This window comes from Phaethon aethereus (assembly GCF_964289735.1).
Source record: "Phaethon aethereus genome assembly, chromosome: 5".
Taxonomy (NCBI): domain Eukaryota; kingdom Metazoa; phylum Chordata; class Aves; order Phaethontiformes; family Phaethontidae; genus Phaethon; species Phaethon aethereus.
The window spans coordinates 67,718,067-67,737,999 of record NC_138579.1 but is presented as its reverse complement, the minus strand read 5'-3'; the positions used below and the strand labels follow the sequence as shown (position 1 = coordinate 67,737,999).

The following is a 19,933-nucleotide window of genomic DNA, read 5'->3' as shown; positions in this document are numbered from 1 at the left end:
TGGAGACAGCGTGGCTACCAAGTTATTTACTTTTCATGGAGCAGTTAAAAGACCCGAATAGATTTTACTCTGGCAGAAGTGTGCCTTTTGAAAAATAAACAGTTAAAATGTCAGACATCTATCCCTTGACTTGGCAAGAGAGGAGGTGAAGCCGTCATCGCTTCTCACCTTGTCAACATTGGCAACGTTATTTTTTTAATGTAAAACATTCAAGCAAAGCAGCTCCCAAGGGCCAGTTCTCTCTGTTTTTAAGGAATGCCAGCGAACTGGTCAGACCGTGGGGCTTGGGGTGACTGGCATGAAGTGGGGTCCTGCCGGAGGACAGCAGCCCGTGCTGTCCCTCCCAGGTCTTGCTTGGGAGAATAGGCAGGTTGTGCAGGTGTCCTCGCTGGGTCTAATTCAGCCTTACGTGTTTTAGCTGGCATTTGTGATAGATACAGCCTTCAAACGTTTGATCCAGTATTGCGAAGGCTCCGTGTTTCATAAAAAGGATGTATTTGGATTTTTGTTTGACCTCTTGTAAGTACAGGGGTGGCATGCAAAATTTTGGATTGCCGTTCAGAGCGTAAATCTCCGCTGATGCTGGGAGCACTTAGGTGAAGGGGTCCTCTCTACAGTGGGTAGAAAGTCTTCTGATTGTGTAAACAAACAAAAAAACCCAACAAACAAAAATCCACAGCAATTTTTTTTTTTAGTAATTGTCTCAATGCCTACAGTGTCTTAGCACAAAAGACCTGCCAAACTTCACGCTTGCTGCGAATAGCTTCATTATTTCGGCGCGTGTATTTAAAATATACTGCCTCCGTTTGATGTCAAACACTGAAACTCTGTGTTAGAGACAGAAGTAAGAGAAGGGAGCGCTGGGGGTGTAAGGGAAGAGCTGCAGGAGGGGTGGGAGTTGTAAAATGTGGCAGTGTAAGAAATCTGAGCACCGTGCATGCGTGACTTCAGCTAAAATTAACTGTCCAAGCTTCACATGCCAGTGTATATATCATCATTCAACTTCCTTGAGAAGGAAGAGCAAGCTGGACCCGAGCAGCATACGTTCGTGTTAAATATGCCAATAAGTAGTACCAACTTTCAGGTCCCTGCTCGTGGGAGAAGTAAATTTTCCTGTGACCATTATAAAACAGTAAGCAGCTCTCGGCTCCTTCATAGCGGCAGCGGTGCCGTCGAACAGTAACTAACTTCAGCCTCAGAAGTGATTGTTTGGGGTTTTTTTTCCTTCTTTTTTTTCCCCCCCCTTTCTTCTACAGCTTGCAGCTTCTTAAGATTTTCTGTGGTTTCTCTTCGGAGTAGAAATGTATCACCTTTTCAGATAAGCCCTTTTCTGTTGCTATTTGCGTGTGATAGATGTAAATGGCTTTATTTCGTGAATGAGAACTGTGATATTTGAAAATAATTTGGTGTGCGCTTTAGGTGGCTTTAGAAAATGCTGGGGAAAAAAGTACATTTGCTTCTCTTCTTCTCTGAGGTTAATTTTATTTTATTGGCGTGAGATCAAATCAGTTGGCCAAATACGACTTGGAGGGGGTTTTTCCGATCAGCTCAACAAACTAAACGCTATTTCATTTTTGGATCTGCAAAGGAATTGATGCAGGTGTGAATGTAATCTCGCTTCTATTCAGGACTTAAAACGTTTTGCAAGGGGGAATAAGAGAGCGGCCACCTGCTTGGCTTGGTGTGTGGTTCCAGCTTGAAGGGGATTTGTGTATGGCGATGGGTGTGTGATGGGAGCGGTGAGGGCAGGGCTTGCCGGATCCCAGCACAATTCCTGGCCTCGCTTCACCTTCGAGCTGGTGCGTAGGAAAATGCTGCTTGGCTACGAAACGTTTCCCCTGCTGTAGAGGCAGCGCCTGTCAGTAACGGGGTCTGGAAACTGCAAGGCGGGGGGGAAATCATCTCTTGTTCCTCTTTTATATTAAATATAGTAAAATGTTCAGTAAGGTAGGAGTAAGAAAGGTGGTGGCCGAGCAATTTAAAGCGCGTAACTTGTTTGACATCCGCCAAAGATTTGCTTTCCGCACGCTCGAGGCAGCAGTGGGCTCTCTTGCTGCGCGCACGCTAAAATTCACAGCCGTGCCTGGCTCCCTGCGCTCGGAGTCAGCCCCTTGCTTTTGAACAGCCGTCATATGCATGAGAATAGCTCTCCCCAGCCGAGAATAAGGCTTTAAAAAGAGAGAAATAAATAGTCCCGGTGGTGTTTAAATTACCCGTTTCTCTATTTAACTTCCAAAGGGTAGTTAATGTATGTAAGCGTCCAGGAAAATGTGATACTCAGCAGAATACCTCCCACCGACTGACTAATAATTTAAAGCTGTTCCAACAAACACGTGCACATGTGAGTAGAATAAATCGTTTTGTTTAGTACCACTTAATAAATAATAAAAAGGCGTAGTTACCCCCGTCTCCCCAGAGAGGTGGGAACCAGGACCTCAGTTTGTTACAGCTGCATTCCCAGTAGTTGAGGATACTTGGAAAGTTCCAGCACTTTACATAATCGATGGTATTTTACTGGTGTCATATTAGATACCGATTAGTAGCCAATTATTGTGGCAACTATTTTTAGGGGTCTGCAAATGTATGGCTTCCTTTCAGGAAGGTCATTTTACCATCTCACCTGCTGCTCAGGAGGAGTCCAGTTCATTTATCATGGAGAAACGTGAGAACACGTTACCTGTCGTGTCCTGCTTTTTAAGCCTCTTTTCTCATTTTTTTTGCAAGAACTTACATTGGGGAAAACCCCCCAAAGTCTTTTGGGTAGCAGTGCAACGCTTTGCTCGTTCTGGAAGAGCCAGTGCTGTCCTTTCAGTGGGATTTGTGTCATGGTGCAGATGTACAGGTACACACTTCCTACAGCTTTTTGGAAATGCATGAGAGCGAGTAAAGCCCCAAGTTGTAAGAAATCTGTGATAAAAGGTCTGTGACAAATGCTGTTAAACTTGATATTTACTTTTTTTTTTAATCTCTTTGCACTTTCAAAGCAGCTGTTATCACCAGGGTGCTCCCTTGGAGCCATCTCTGGCTTCTGGAAGATGAGTTTTTCAGCTAAGCCTTGGGCTTTAGCTGTTTACCTCTGGGCTTTGCAGTGTGACAGCCATTAAGATCACCATTGTGTTGGGTTGTAGCAACGATTAGCATGAGACTGCAATTAATCTTAACAGTCAGAAACTCTGCTTTCGTGACTCTGCATGTGTAACCCCATTATATTGGGCAGCAGTGAGTATCTGATGGGCTCTCCACCCCCGCTATAGCATTTTAACAACTACAGGCGTTCCCCTTAGGGTCATCTCAATATGGTGTGTCTATTTTTAGGATTCGGGGTTGGGGTTTTTTTTCCCTATGAGCTTCAGTAGGCAGCGTGGTTTGGTCAGCAGCAACACAGGCATTGCCCTCTAATGGGTGTTCTGATGGATTCGGCGGTGTGGCTAACCCTGCTGTTCAGTCGTGAAGAAAGTCTTGCTCTGCTCTAATTATGCTACATGATGTCAGAAAGATACTCTTCAGCTGCTAACGAATTCACGAGAGCCTGATTCACGGTAATTATCGGAGGAAAACAGAGTCTGATTAGTTAGGAACTGACAGGGTGGGGGAGGGAAAGAAAGGTTGGCAAATATATTTGGGCATTTATCTGCAGTAGATTTTGGTGACAAGAAGGGGGTTCAGGCGTATTTTCTACTTACTTGCATAGAAGAGGGAAATTCTTTCCGAGTGGTTTTGTGTGAACCGTTTCCTCTTCATAATGAGCGCGTTTCAGGATAGCAATGGGGAGGCAAAAAACATTGGCTAGCTCTTTGGGTCCCATTTGGGACTGCATTCCATTTAAAGGAGACCCAGGAGTGCATGATAATACCTGGCAGCTTGATCTAATTGCAGCTCCACGGATATATTGGGTCTCCTTTATGACCCCTAAAGGATCTTCCTGGATTCATTGCTCTCATGGCTTTATTCACGCCCTGTTTCCTGGGCTTGATTGTCTATGGGAGCGGAGGACTATAGTCCTACAGATGCTGTGTTTGTCCCCTTCCACCAGCAGATCAAGAACAACCTGCCCATCACCATGTCTGAGCACCCAGGTATCAGCCTATTGCCTCCAAAACCGTATCTGGGGAAAGGAGGACGGGCTTGAGGTGCCAGCTTCAGACTGTTAGGGCTCGCTCGGCAAGCTCTAGTTTACTTGGCTTTTTGGTTGATTTTTCCAAGGCTAAAAAGACTGTATGAACTACTTTTAAGTGGACAGAAGCTTCAGGGTTTTTGCTCTTTACTAGTCAGTATGTTCCCCAGCCCTCCCCAAGCACTTAGTGGTAGCTGTGTGGTGTTGAAGAAACAACCCGTTCTGGGAAAGGTGCCTTTTCTGCTGGTTCGGTATTCAGATGGGGTGCAGGTGGTCTGAGGTGTGCTCTGGCTGTGATAGATGTGGTCTCTGTACCGTCACAAGTATTACTTGAGGCTCTTACTTGAGGTTACTTACAGCTTTAGAATTCGTGGGTTTTTGCTCAAAACTTGCTTTTTGCAGTAGTGTTCTAGCTATGACTGATAGTGTACTGAATATTTCCAAAATCACTCTTTACCTGCAGTGCCCTTAATTCAAACCTGATGGAATCACTCTTCACCTGTAGCGCTCTTAATTCAAACCTGCTGGATTGGGGGGGCTGTGTGTTTGGAGAGAGAAGAAACAAATCTTTCACATTTGTTTTTAATTTGTTCCCAGATAATTGGATTCCTAAGATCATAGACTACAGAGAAAAAAAGCTACCAAACAGCTGAGTCCACCTTTAACAAAAGCCAGAACTTAGACTCGAGTCAAAAGTTAAACTGGTTGGTCTCAGGCTCAAAGACCTGCTTACAGTGGTAATACCCAAATCATGTTGTGTCTTCGGTTTCGTTAACTAAAATAATGAAGCTGCCTCCAACTATTTTCATACTGTGTAAAATCACTGAAAAGTTTCAAAAGCCCATACTGGTGTATATATATATATATTAAGGCAGTATCTGTTTGGTTGTAGTGGGTCAAATATATCATATTGCAAGATTTTGTATTTTTTAATTAAGCGACTGTTCAGGTAATTATAACGTGAGTATTCAAACATGTCACTTCGTAATCCTTTTGCTGCAGATACCTGTGGAACACTCAAAATTCATGTGCAGAGGTAGGCATATATGAATAGAAAGTTTCTCAGCAGTGTTTTCCTAGTTCTCTTATTATTGTTTTCCCAGTTATTTGCCTGGTTTTGAAAATTTGAAAACACTATGTGCTTTGAAACGTTTTTCATGTGTCTAGAAATAGCAACCATTGTACACTTATATTTTTTTCACTTGTTTGTATGGAAGAGGAAAAGAAACGTTAGGAATCGTATTTGTGTAGCACATTACAAAGACTTGCAACAAACAGGTTTTGAAAACATCCTGGAAAGTTTCCATTATTAGCTTAATATATGCCATAAAAATGAACGGTGAGCATGAAGAGCTACTACAATAAGCCTGAATAAAACTGCATCCATAAGAATGCCTCAGAGCTCATAAATCTGTAGCCCTGTCAGGGTTGGTTTTTTTTTTTTTTAAAGGCATGTTATGCGTATGGCAAAATAACGTGATATAACAAAGTTTTTAAGAGAAGTGCAGATTTATTATTTCTGTATTTTCCTGCAAAAGGCTTTCCTAGTCAACTAGTTGAATGAAATAATATTCCACACCCCTACATACTCCAGAAATAAATATTTTTTCCATACTGGTATGCATTATTGATACATTTAATGGAATATTTTATAATGAGCATAAAAGCTCTGCTTGCAATCCGCATACCACACACAGGCATTGACTTCAGCACACAAAGTAGAGCGGTTACAAGAATAATTTGCCAACAGAGGGAGTTTCTTTATGTGTTATTGGAGACAGTGAATCGGAGAGCGGGTGTTTGGGGGTGTTTCAAGTCGTCTCCTTTACCAGGAGGATTTGTTACGGGAGCTAGGGTTTTCTTTGGTGTGGTTCTGTTTATTTACGGGGTGTGGATATAAGACCTAGCGTTGCTGGATGCAGCAGGAGTTAGCGCGGTACGAAGGGGCTATGTCATAGCAGTTTTGCGATGCCAGCCACGCATTCTCATGCTGGTATTTGATTTAAAAATCAATCCGAACTAGCTCTCAAGGTCTTGCTGATGCTGTAGTTTCAGGCTCTGCCAGGAGGGGTCTGCTCTGCCCATTATCTGTACCTGGGTTGTCTTAACTCTAGGGCTGGGCCAAGCGTTTGCGCGGTTGCGTGATGATCTGCATCATGGAAGTGATCCAGGCTGGAACTGATGCATCAAAGCTTAATCTTCTATTTGCTGCAAGTCCTTCTGTGATAAATTAGGACATTCATCACAGCCCTCCCATTAAAAGAAGCTTAGTTATTGTGTTTGATAAGTTGCTCGACAGCTAAATCGCAGTAACGGTGTAGGGGTGCGTGTGGACCCTTGTGCTGGTGAAGTAAGTAGTTTTCAACCTGTTTCCTGATATGTCTTTACTTGTAGATAAGCAAGCTAGAACAGCGTGGCGGAAAAACAGGTGAAGTTGGTCCTAGTTCCTTGAAGTCATTGGATCTTTAAAAATATCTTCCTGTTACGGAAAATGTTTTCTCGTTAAAGGCGCTAAGGAACACAATGTCTGATTTGCGCAAAGTGTGGGGTGGTTTTTTTTCCCTTTTCTTTTTTTGGTCAGCTAGGGAAATCACTCATGTGTACTCAGAGTTTATTTCATTGAGATGTTTTTCATTGAGTTGTTTTTCAGCTCTTTTTTTTTTTTTTTAATGGAGGTGTTCCAGCATGTTTTTCTGTTCAAGTCCGTGATGTTGTTGGCATGGGAAATGCACATCCTGCTGCTCTGAAGATGGAAGTAGAGGATAAATGATGGAAAATAGGGACATATGTGTCAGATTTTGAGTGATTTGTTCATTGCTGCTACCAGTAGTGCTTTGCAGGTTTAAAAAAAGATACAAATAAAGACTTTATAACCGAAATAACTCTAGTCAAAATATCTGTTCTTTATTTTATAATATTAACATTGAATCAGCAAGTGCAAGAGGAACGTGAAATTACAGTCCTTGTACTATCTCCAGGTTCCTCCATCCTGTGTGGCAAATACTTGACTCTTAGACTTGGCAGTTGGCTTCTGACTCCCATGAAGGAGAAGAACGTAAACCTTGCGTTTTCAACGCGATGCTGAAGATGCTTCTGAAATTAGTAGCCATGGCTATGCTGGGTGATACGAGTCAGGTATTTAAAGGATCTGCAGTGATATACGATGATGCGGGGGGGCTGCGTAGCTCAGGAGCGGAGTGGCGGGGCGGGAATGGCTTTAAACTCAGGTTTTGTTTCAACAATGTTTTTCCAGCAGACAGAATCTGGTTTTCGTGGCCGCGATTTCCCTCTGCGTCCTTAAGGCTGGGGACAGGAAGCTGCCTCGCCCGGTGATCACAGCCCTCTCCGTCTCTTCCCTTTCCATCCAGCAGTAGCTGTGAAGGAAAACAGTAGTTCCTGGGCAATGCAGCCGGGGCAATGCACGGGGAGAGCTTTCCCTGGCCTTCTGGGGACTGAACACTCTTGTGCAGACATTTCCCTCCAGGTCAGGCATTCACCCACCCGCGTGAGGCATTTGTCACCAGCGTAGTGCTTTAACTGGAACGGGAGGAACAAAAAAAACCCCAGTGCATGGTGGTTTATAGGGACTGTGGAGGATTGGCATGGGTCGTGCTCTCGACAGCACATCGAGTCTGCTCCAGCTTACTGATAGACTGAGTCGGGATCAATGTATTTCTAATACGCCAGGCGCTCTGGAGAGTAGGGGTGAACCTTACTATTTGTTTGAGTATTTAGAAGGTAAAATCCTAATATTTAGTTGTTTTTACTTTATTTCTTTGGAATATAAATGGATCATATAAAAAACTTCTTCTCTTTAATTTTGCCCTCTCTGAAGAACAAGAAACATTACTTAATTCGTAAGCAGAAACTCCTAAAAAACTATTTTTCCTTCTTTTTGATAACCTAGCATGAAAAGATTTTATAAATTTTCTGGTGATTCTGGATAAGTTGCGCTAGCACGTGGTGAGCGGTAGTTAACGCGAATTAAAGCGAGATTTTGACTGCTTTGTTTGCTTAGTTTTAAGATAATATGTTTTAAAATGAATTCCAACAGGTAGATGTTTGCATGAGAGATAAAAATCAACTTAATAGGCCTACTTAACCTGTGAGTTGGAATTTATTACAATTGGTAGATTTTTAAGACCTTTAAAGGCTTGTTGGCTAATAAAACAAAGGAGTTTCCTCAAAATCTCTACCAGAAGTGGTTCTTGAAGAAGCAACTTTAGAATTTCTCAATAACCGATACAAAGAAGAAATGTCCAAGGGAAAATGCAAAAAAATACTTGGGTGGAAATTGAAATCTCTTCTACACATTTGTTACTGCCGTAGAACATTTAGTTTACTGCCTGATGATCCATTCAAGCTGAAACATGTCCAGGAGTTTACTGTCGTCTTCTGCGAGCTTTGATGTCGGATTGCTGGGCAGGAAAAGCCACACTATAGTGAGCTGAATACTCGATCCGCTTAATGCCCTGAGTTGTAATGTTGGCGCCTTTTTTCAAAGAGAAAAAAAGCAGCAATCTTAAACTAGCCTCTAGGATACGGAGAGAAACAAAGAACTCTCAGTTTTAAGGTTGGTGTTATGACTAACAATTTATTTTTGTTTATCTTTCTCCTAACAGATTTATACGGATTGGGCTAATCACTATCTAGCAAAATCTGGTCACAAGAGACTGATAAAGGATCTCCAGCAAGATGTGACTGATGGAGTCTTATTAGCTGAAATAATCCAGGTTGTAGGTGAGTGACTTTCTCTTTACGTACCAGGTATCCACCAACTCGCTCAGAAATTCACTGTCTTTTATCTTCTACATAAACACAGGGGGAAATCCATCAAACCGCATGGTATTATGTAGATAATTCTCCTTCAGCGACTTTGCTAATTAATTCGATAAAGCCTTGTCTTAAAGCATAGTGGAAAAATATTTGAAGTTGCTGATAAGATCTCCTGACACAGCAATATTGCTCCACACAGCTGAATGTTAAAAAAGAAGCTGATGAGGGATTTTTTTTTGGCTAGGATGCTGTTAGCCGTCGCTGTCTCTATTTCTGATACCTTTGGGGGATTGGTCTGAACATAATTCACAGTGATACTGGCCTGCTGTGTCGAACCTCCTGCCTCCAGCTGAATTTGGAAAATCCCTATATGCGGCTGGGAAAGGAGAAGAGGTATACTTTTTGTGGCAGAAAAAAGAAATCTTTCATAATGAGTTTTCAAATGAGGAAAAACATTTATCGTTAGGAGAAATCTCAAATATAGGCTCAGTTTTACAAACCCTTTAGTTCCCTCAGTTTCCACTAATAATTGTCAATTAAATGAAGGTTCTAAATGATTTTCTCCATTGGCCCCATGTAAAGCTACGTATTGTCCCTCTTCCCTTCGCCTGGACCTTCATTAGTTCCTGCAGAGGCTCATCCATCTGATGCTTGGGGTGCCGCAAAACGCATGCATGGGCCAGTGGAGACCGATGGAATCGGAAAGGCTAAATGGGAATTAGGACGACTATTGTTAGAAGCGAACTGACAGATCTGAGATGCAAATTAAGACAACAGCAGTGAAGTAACAAGACATCAGCGCATCCATATTTATATGTGTTTGAGATGCTGTAAATGAGCTAGTTCCTTGATTTAAGGTACAAATGTGCAAGCCCTGTTCTCCGATGAAATGGCGAGGCATCGTTCCAATGACTCCACTAGAGCTGCACTGGAATACGTCAAAAAAGATCTTGTCTCTGTTGTAGAGCAACATTCTATCTCAGCAGCGTCCTGCAGACCCGCCACGCAGCTACCGGTGTGTAGAAACAGGCCGTGAACGACGCTTCATCCTATATCTGGTGCCTTCCATAGGGAAAATTTTTGGAAACCCCGGAACAGTTAGGTGTTGATTCCTTTCGTACATTCCTAGCTACTCTGCGTTAAAGAAAACTTCTGCGTGAGAACACGTCTGTAGGAATACCACCATCAAAATGTGAACTCGGTTGTACCAAATAATTAGATGTAGCTGTTTGAGTATTGACTTGTGAAAACTCTTATGAAATTTAAATTACTCCCTGTAAAATACAGAGAAAGAATATTGCTTACTGTATTATGCTTTGGTTCACCTTTGCATTTTTTGCAGCCATTCGTAGAGCTGCCTTTTGGCTAATATTTAGGATTAGGTCTGCAAGCTTTGAAGTTTGAAGCGCAAGGTGAAAGATTTAATTTTCAGAGTGTTTTCCATGTGAAAGAAAGTTTATATTTAAGCATTCTCAGTATAATCCTCCAAATTACCAGTGAAGAAAAAGTCATTTGTAGCTGGTGTGTATGGCCTTGGGCATGCTGCATCTCATTGTCACAGAGATGGTGATAACTTTCACACCTAGAAGCAGCTTTAGCTGTAGCCTGCAAAATACAAGCTTTTTTCCTAACAAACAAGACTGCATGCTGAGAAAGCTTCTATATGCAGTGCAGGAGAGATTTTTCTTTTTCACCTTATGGTGTGCTATGAGTAAAAGCAGCCATGAAGATCCTTCCTCCTTTTTGTCGTGTGCCTGGAGTATCTAGAGATTATCCAAAGTCATCGAAATTGATTCAGGATTAATTATTAGTGATACAATTTTTCTTGGGCTCACCATCTGAGATTTACATCTCAGAGGTTGAATCTTGAAATACTACTTAATATCCTAAGCTGGAAAAAGAATGAATGTAATTATTATTTTTTTTTTAATGAAGACTCCATAAGAGTTAATGATTATACAGAGACAGTGATTGCAATCCTTTCTGCTTACCTTTCTTAAGTGAGATAGGTGCATATTTATGAAAAGAAAATTTTAAAATTAGTAATAACTAGGTAGTTCTTTTACCTTAGCGTCCAAACAAGGAGCAGATCTAAGAAGACATGAAACTAAACATCTCTGCGTTTGACTTCAGAGGAAATAAGCTTCAGATTTCAAAACTGCTAATGATAATATAGAAGCGCTATACGATGGCAGTTTTTTCTATTTGCAAGTCAATTAAAATGCATTCATAGCATTCTGGTTTATTTCAGTTCAAAATTCATGAGTCTATAAAAGAATACTTAAGTATTATATGCCTTAGTAATGCCGTAGAAACATAGTAGCTACACTTAAATTCATGAATGCAGATGTACTGGGTTTGTGCATGCTCTGAAAATGGTAGCATATCAAATTGTCAGTTGGTTCCCTCCGAGAACCTTCAGTTTTCAAGACTTAGAATCGATGCGAAAATTGAACTTTAACCCACTCCAATAGCACTTTTCTTACTGATGCCTAGGATATTTTGTGGAATATTTTAATTGATTGGGTACAGCCAAGGTCGGATCAGATACAAAAGCTGTGGCTTTATAAACAGGGATGCAGGCATTATGTTAGGGTTAAATACATACTCAGCTAAATAAAAGTAGCTTCAATAAGAGGTACGATGTGCCCATCAGTGTTGCGCGGGGCAGTCAGTACTCCGCTGTAGGAGGTGGTGGGCACATTGTTTGGTGCACGTGCTCTGGGTATGCCAAGACAGCCTGTCCTACAGGTATAGCTGAATATTCTGGATAACTTGTGTTCTGATTGAAATTAATTGTATTGACTTAAACAGAATACATCTTTGCTTTGATTTTAAAAGTCATTTGTAATTACTCCAGATCGAACTATTCCAGTTCAGATTCATGCTGTGACTTACTTCAGTGTAGCGTTTGCCTGCTGTCATGAGAATTACATTTGCAGGGGAAGGTTACAGGTTTATATTTCAAACCAGAATCTTGGGATCAAGCCTAGCAGTACCCTTTAGTGATAGCTCCCATCATGTTTTGAGTGGGACAGTAGACAAAGGTTCATTTTACTAACGTTTGAGTGGCTGTTCAGTTAAAAGGTGCAGGTGACAATTCCTACGCAAATGTAGGAATGATATTGAACAATATTCATATATACATTCAAGAAAAAGTAATCTAGTGTCCAAGGGTACGTCTAAAGTACGAATAATGCAGAATAGCTGCTAAGGTTGTAACAGAAGGCTTAATTCATTATAATGAAGTGCATGGACTTTTTGTGTGGATGGTTTAACCATACGTACGTAGCTAATTTCGTTCTGTATAATGTTATTGAAACACTTTCGATTTGTTCCCACTATAATTTTTCATGCACTCCATGGAATGTCATTTGCTAAAGATTTTTTTCATGAGGAATGCATACCTGTACCTACATAAACAGGACAGTGACAGCTGACTGGCTGAAAGATATAAAGAATTCTTTGCAACTTTTAATGCTAGAGTTTCCTTTTCATTTGTATTTTCATACAGTTTTGGCTTGCAGTTTCATAATACGCCTCCTGTCAAAAGGCATAAGCCCAAATAGTCTTTCTGGTACCATTTTCTAAGCTTTGATTTGGATACAGATAATGAAAGCACTGTGTCACTCGTTGCTACTTTTATTATAGAGCACAGCTGGTTTCTGCTGTCTACCTTAGTACACCCCTCAACCTGTGTATGAATGGGAAAAGTTTGCAAACACTTAAAAACGTTCAAACCAAATCTACTGTATTCACAGTGAAGAGAAAAAAAAGGGCGATGGGGGAAGCTCTGTGGACTTGAAGTCAGTTTGGGAAAAATCCCCTGCATTTCACATTTCTGTGGTCATGAATTTACATTTTGCTCTAGGCTGAGATAGAATTTAAAGCCTTTATGATTGCCTGTGACTTCCAGTTTATGCTAAATGATGTAGCGTTCCTACGCGGCAAATAGTAGCTGTGAGAGTTGCCTATTTATCTCGGCCAGAAAGTTGTGCTTTTGCAACTCTGAAATGGGACACGTTTCCGAGATCCCTCAGCATTCAGTGACTGGCGCTACGAACGGTACCGTCCCGGAGCCCGTGGGCACGCCACGATGTTATCTCATTCATTGCTATCTCTTTGTTTCCAATCGTCCCCACAAGAACGGCGCATTACCTCCTCCCGGCTGCAAGCACTGTTCCTAGGTGGAAGGGTCAAAGATAGAGTCCAGCTTATGGCCAAGGAATGGGAGCATCAAAACAACTGCCTGGTGAATTGGGCAGGTTCCTGCAAAGTGCCAAGTATGCCTGTGGGCCACTCTGATGCATCTCCCCAGCCTGGGTTGAGTCTCCGAGCTGTCTCGCCCTGCTGGGTTCAATAGAGAGGCATGGGTTGAAGTTCAGCTGCCAGTTTGCCCCACCGCCAACTTTTCTGGTTGCTCTCTTACACCTGCTTTTCATAGCACTTGCACCAGCAGGGAAGAGATGAAAATAATTGCATTAATCTAGTGAAAGGAGTAACCAAGAGTCATAGGTGAGTGGGGAGTGGATTAGGAGAAAAGGTAGAGCATGAACCTGCCCAGGGAAAGGTGACTGCCCAGGGGTAAGCAGAAATAGCACGTGATGGACCAGGTGAATTGGAGCAGAAACTCCAGTTCTTGTTACTCTTCTGATTCCCACCAACTATTTCGGGACATCTGCATCCTAAATCACCTGTGGCAGAGAAGGCCAAAGCATAAAAGGAAGTGGTGTGTAACTGGAAGCTGATGAAGAATCGTCGACTGGTGGACAAAAAACTGCAGGTTCACAAGTGGGAGGGAAAGTTGCTGTGGTTTAACATAGCTTTGAGAGGAAGTAAAAGCAACTATTTAAGAACACACACATGTAAAAAAAAAAAAAAAAAAAAAAGGAAAAAATGTAGAGCACAAGAAAATGCAGGAAACTGATAGTAATGAAATAAAGAAGCTACAAATCAGTTGATCAGAAGAGTACAAGGACAGCTGATGATATCTCGCAAACGGATGGAAAGGTATGAGGACAAAAGGAATCATTTCGAGGTGAGAATGGTAATATTATTAACCACAGTGAAAAAAAGGAAGGGCCTAAAGAGATAACATCCCAAATAGTTGGTGTGTTGGATGTAAATTTCTCTTGATAGAAAAATTTAAGGTGGCTTACATCTTGGTTTGCCATTAATTTTCCCATGTTGCAGAACGGTGTATTTGTTAGTTTATAGGGTTTATGGGGTCAACGTTTAGTGTACGGCTCTAGAACCAAGCTTGTACCTCACGCCTGTAGCAGTACCCACAGTGTAGAAGTGTTGAGTAAATATTTTGGTTCTATGTTTGCATACTGAAAACACCTCGGAAAAAGTCAAATGCTATATTGCAGCAGAATCTTGGAAACAAGTTACTAACAGTTTAGGCAGTTTCAGGTAGGTGAGTCTAGGTAGTTTGCATACAAGAGCTTAAAAAGCCAGGTAATAAGTTTTATGGTTTGCTAATATTGGTTTTAAATACATCGTGTAACACTTTAGAAGTTCTAGAGGGCTAGGGGAAAAAACTACTCTTTTTTTAAGGAAAATAAACAGGTAAAAGATAATTTCTGTATGATCAAAGCTGAGGTCACACCTCTAGAAAGAAATGTGTACTCCTTTTGTGTAGAGGCTGATAGACCGCTCTGGGGAACAGCACAGTGGATGTAGCTGCAGTCTTTTTCGTATTAACATCGATTCTTAAATGCATTAGTGTGGCATAAATGTGTACTGGGGCACCTCGATGTGTAAAAAGGAGAATACCAGGCAAGAGTGAAGTGTTACTTCTTTGTTTGCCGTTGTTATGACTGCTGTTGGAATACTGTGCCAAATTTGATATTTCTAACTGAAGAACAAGATGAAGGGAGGTCGGGTTCTGACTGATGTCCTGAGAATAGGGGACTGGTAGGAAACACAGCTTTTGATATAAGAGTCGATGGGAGGCCAATCTGCTTGATTCATCAAATGGGATGTGAACGCCCACCATTATTTCAGTGAAAAAAAAATGTGGGAAACTGAACTTTGATTGTAAGTGGTTCTTCAGTCTAGCACAAAAAAGGCATCTCGGATCCGGTACAGAAATGTGAAGCTAAACAAACTAAGACTCTAAGGCAAACGTTTAACCACCTTAACAACTTAATTATTTCGCGTGGGACTTTAAAGATTGAAACGATACCCTTTTTTTTGCAAATAGGGTTGCATGTAAGCCATGGACAAGCAGCCTGAAAAGTAGTCTCGTGATTTGTGCTTTAAAAAAAAGAATAATAAAAAATTTGAGTTCTTGATCATAGATTTTCCATCTATGTTTAAAACCTATATTCACTCTACAAGCAAATCCACTGACATACGTCTATACATATGTAGTGTTCACTTTTCCATCCAGCAGTGATTCAGTTCCCAGAGCTTAAATCTTTTTTGTAGTTTAAAGGAGTTATCCGTCACCGTACAAGATGTTGTCAGACCAGTTGTTTTCCGCCCCCAGCTGTCTCTGGAGGCATGACCCACTAGAGAACTCCAGCTGCTTTTTTTTGATGGGTCTCAGTGTTTCACATGTTCACTTTGACTGGACAACTACAGTCTGAAACGCCTTTATTTAGGTCGCAGCAAGTGCTCTGGAAATAATTGGAATAAAAGTCCTTGGTATAGTTTTTTTTCTTTATTTCTTCTTTTTTGCTTTTCAGCAAATGAAAAGATTGAAGACATCAATGGCTGCCCAAAAAACAGATCTCAAATGGTAAGTAGTAAAGTGGTTTGTTGTTTGTGTGTTCGTGGTTGAGTATCAAGAGTATGTGACTTCAATGTCTGAGACTTTTAATAACAATTTTTAATAGGTTTTTCACAGTAGTGAGAGCAAAGATATAATCTGTAGAACATTAATATTACAGTTCTTGCCCCTTTGTACTCCACAGTAGTTGAATTAGGCCTTATCATTTATCACATACTTACAATTGATATTATTTTTACTTTAGTAATTTATGTTTCTGAAATATCCCATTTTTAAACAGGAATGTATAAAAATAAAATGTTGTTCCTCTGTATAGAGAGTAGTATTGCAAAAGCAGAATCAGATGTTAATTTTAAAGTTGGGTTAAGAGTTCCTATATTCTTCGAAAAGAAACAAGATTAATGAGCAAAATGCCCTAAATGAAAAAATTTCAAATTGCAAACTTCAGTGTGTTTTATGTATGCAACTTGGTTTTGACTGGTAAGATCTAATTTGTAAAAGAAGTTATTTTGTACCTTGCATATATACAATATGTAAAAGTGAAGAACCAACAATTAGTGCACTGAAATTAAAAGCTTATAGTACCTCAGGAGTGTGTCTGCTATGAGTATTGGTGAAGCTAAAATTACAGGCAGGATTTTACTAATAACACAAATAATAAGAAACTGATTTTTAAAATGCAGCCTAGGAGAGGAGTGTTTAAAATTTATGGTACTTTAAAGAAGGTTATTTCCTTCTGTATCTTGAGAAAAAACTCATTTTACAATATCATTTCTAAAATCTCCCCTTTGCATTGCAGATGCTTACTTTGGGGAATGTGAATATCTGTTCTCTGTGTGAACCTATTTTAATGTTTTTCATTTTTTTGACTCTGTTCCCAACTGCCCCTACCTCCACGACTGCCGCTTGAGCACAACCACTCACGTACTTAAACGAAGGATTAAAGATTTGATGAGAGTTTGCCATCTTAAGTCAGAAACCACGCTGCGTTCTGCTATCCTGTTTCGGCTTTTTGTTGTTCCTTGGAAGTTATCAATCTTGCTTAAAGCCATGGAGCAAGCGCTCTGTAAAAAGAAAGCTATCTAAAAGATTTATCATTGCTACTTTCTACTGCTTTGAAGAGGTTGGTTGCTATTCTTGCTGGAGCCACAGCAGCTGTCTAGAGTATAAATAATTGAGGCAATTTTGACAATTACTATAATTTAATGTTCCACAAGTGTGTCATAAGAACTGAATTTCATTCAGGACTGGAGTCTACAACAAATTCCGGCACATCGTAGCTAAACGTCGCTTGAAGTCATTATTCTCAGTGAGGGAACGGCATCGTTCTGTCGGATGGTTGGATGCACGCTGTAGGTTGCCGGTAGACGTTAGATCTGGTTATAACCAGAGGCAAGCAGAGGGCAGGTGCTGGTCAGGAGTTGTGAAGAGCACCAGAAAGAAGTGTTTGCTCTGTGCTTCCTCCCCTGATGTTAATCCGGTTGCTTGTTCAGGAGGGTGGAGTAAGTGGGACTGTGTCCCCCGCTCACGAGACCTAGCATGTCAGTCATAGCTGGGCATCCCCAGCGGTTTTCTTCACGTGAGAAAAAACAGGATTATGTTTCTGGCTCGCTTTTATTAAGCGCGCATGCCTACAGAGCTCTTCATCATCTTACAGTAAAGATACTTATGTTCTTGCCGTAGTATCTTCATAGACGTGGTGGTCACACAGTTGCTTGCAGTGTTTAAGGAGACAACCCTTCTCCAGGTCTCCTGCTTTCGAGGCAAAATGCATATGTTACAGTGTTTGGTTGCTGGGGTTTTTTTAAAGATATGGCAGTTTTCATCCCTTGCATCTTAATGCAGTTTCCTCATAATGCACCTTGCAAGCGTTCTCCAGAGTGTGGGAACTGCTGTTTGTCTCTGGTACTTCTGCTTCAGGGAGGGGGCAGAGGCAAGGCTGTCCAGTCAGTTCAACCACTCCACCAGGTGATGTCTAGTCTTATTTTTTCAAATTAATATTTCAGCTACAGGTGTCCACACCTATATTTATAGTGTCTGTAAGGTGGGCATCACAGATGAGTAGCTTGGTGCGAGGGGAGGGGGAAAGGCATCACAAATTAAGATTTAACTTGGCTCATTAAGTAGAAATACAGCAGAGTTTGGAGGGAAGCCGCCTACCATCATCTTTCCCCCTGTGGCAGTTATCTCATTTGTAGCCTGAGGATGCCATGAGCAGAGACACATGTGAGCTGAATTGAGAAGAGCCAGCTCACATCCAGCCAGATGTATCATCTTAGAAAGCTGGAGCAAATCTGTGCCTTCCAAATCCATTAACGGGGGTGGGAAAGCAAGTGTATTTGCTTCCATGTGGCACGGTCCTAAGCCAGCAAAGCCCGCCAAACCATGGAGAGCTGAACCCAGAGCCAGATCAGGTCTCTTTGCATTGTTGTTCCCATTGCTACAGTGTTGGAGAGAATCATGCAAATTAACCCAGACTGAGCTTTGGAGACAGCTTGGGTCTGTCAGGCTCAAAGCCAGTGCTAATAAGCCTTGTCAAATTAAGTTTAGCGCTGCAGAACCATTTGGGACCATCAGTGCTTATCAACCTCATCCCAATGCCAGAAATGACATGACAAGGACCCCCACTGACTCTGTGAAAAATCACTTAGGTGAGAAACCTATCCCCCATAGTCATCTTGTCTGCGTTCCTCTGCTGTGGGAGAGTATTCCTGTTGTCCACTGCTTCAGATAAGAGTTGGCTGGCTTTTACTATTCTGTATTTTGCCCTCTGCGTAAGACCTGTTTACGTGGTGGGTTTTTTCCCCACCGCTCTATTTTTGTACTGTAGATGCACCTCTAAACAACAGCCTGTAATCGTGATGATTAGTTCCAGCTGGCGTGCAGAAAATCCTGTGGTTAATAGAGGATGTAGTTGTATGGAGCACAGGCTCTGGGACCGAGGAGATTTGGAGACCGTCACCACCACTGCATTTAGGTTTTTGGAATGAAGCAGAAGCAAATACTGTCATGGTTCTTGAGAACAGGGCAAAGGAGGGTAAAACAAGACCGTTTTCCTCTCCTGCACACTTCTGAAAAAAAGGCTGAGGTCAGTAAACCCAAGTAGGGCTATCTCTGCTAATATTGTTTGACTGTAGAAAAACAGAGATCTCTCTCTTTCCCTCTTTCAATTTGCCTCTTGTTTTGAGCATGATATTAGAGGTCAACATTTGGCATCCTGGAGATTCTCGACTGTATGGGAGGTAGTTTAGTCCCTTCCCTTCTAGGTAGTGTAGATTATTCCTGTTGATGTGCGTACCTTTTGTGAGTGCTGAATGTTACTGTTGTAAAAGGCTTCCTATCACTTATATTTGTAAAATGATAAGTAAGCAAACACCAAACAGAATCACAGAATCATTAAGGTTGGAAAAGACCTTTAAGATCATCAGGTCCAACCATCAACCCAACACCACCAAGCCCACTAAGCTGTATCCCGAAGTGCCACGTCTACACGTTTTTTGAACGCGTCCAGTGATGGTGACGAGTACCTAAGCGCATTGCTACATGCAGCTATCGAGTCTGGCTGTAATGGCAGTCTGCAGAAACGTTGTTCTCTGGGGGCTGTATTCTGTCTGTGAGGAAATATGTTGTGTAAAATGGTCACAGTTGTTGAAGGATGTTTCACAGCGTTTTAGCACAGTGCAGCAGCTGTGCTAAATTATTATCTCGTACATTAATATATCCTTTTTGCATAGCGTGGCAAAGAGGGAGAGAGAGGGGGCTTGTTGTGTTACCTATTACGTGCAAGTGATAAATCATAACAGATGAGATAATGGTAAAGATTAGATGATATAAGAAAAAGGCAAAGGATGAGATGTTTGAAAGATCAGAGCATTAAAGTCGAGAGTGAGGTGAAGGGAAGAGACGATCCACGTCAGCTAGAACAGCAGCGACTGGGGAGAGAGACGAAGAAAGATAGTTACTTTTGAAAATGTGGACTTGAAGACAAAGAAGAGAGGAGATATTGCCAGTGAAGGGATATGTTGGTGGATACAGGCAACAGTTGAAACACAACTGACGATGGGACCGAAAGAAAGGTTAGAAGAAGTAGCAGCAAGGTGTCGATTATGAGAGGGGTTTTGCCACCTTGAACGTAAAGGTAAGAAATATTGAATCTGGCAGTGGAAAGAGAGAAGACGTATCTCTATATTTAAGAAAAAAGTATGAGAAAAGACTTACTAGAAAATAAAATCTATGTTTCCCAAAGTTCAATATTAAAAAAAAAAAAAAAAGAAAATCACAGGTTATGATACTCTAGAACGAGC

The 19,933-nt window shown here is 41.3% G+C and overlaps 1 protein-coding gene across 3 annotated transcripts in view; it reads left to right on the top strand.

The window, feature by feature from the left end:
* The window catches only part of NAV2 (neuron navigator 2), a gene marked incomplete at its 5' end in the record, with an annotated part of 428,748 nt that overhangs the window by 253,961 nt on the left and 154,854 nt on the right, over positions 1-19,933 (top strand). For all 3 annotated transcript variants that reach the window (XM_082000504.1, XM_082000503.1, XM_082000502.1), the window contains 2 exons: positions 8,737-8,854; positions 15,586-15,638. In XM_082000504.1, coding sequence (XP_081856630.1) covers positions 8,737-8,854; positions 15,586-15,638 — 171 coding nt within the window. The remainder of the gene's footprint in view (positions 1-8,736; positions 8,855-15,585; positions 15,639-19,933) is intronic.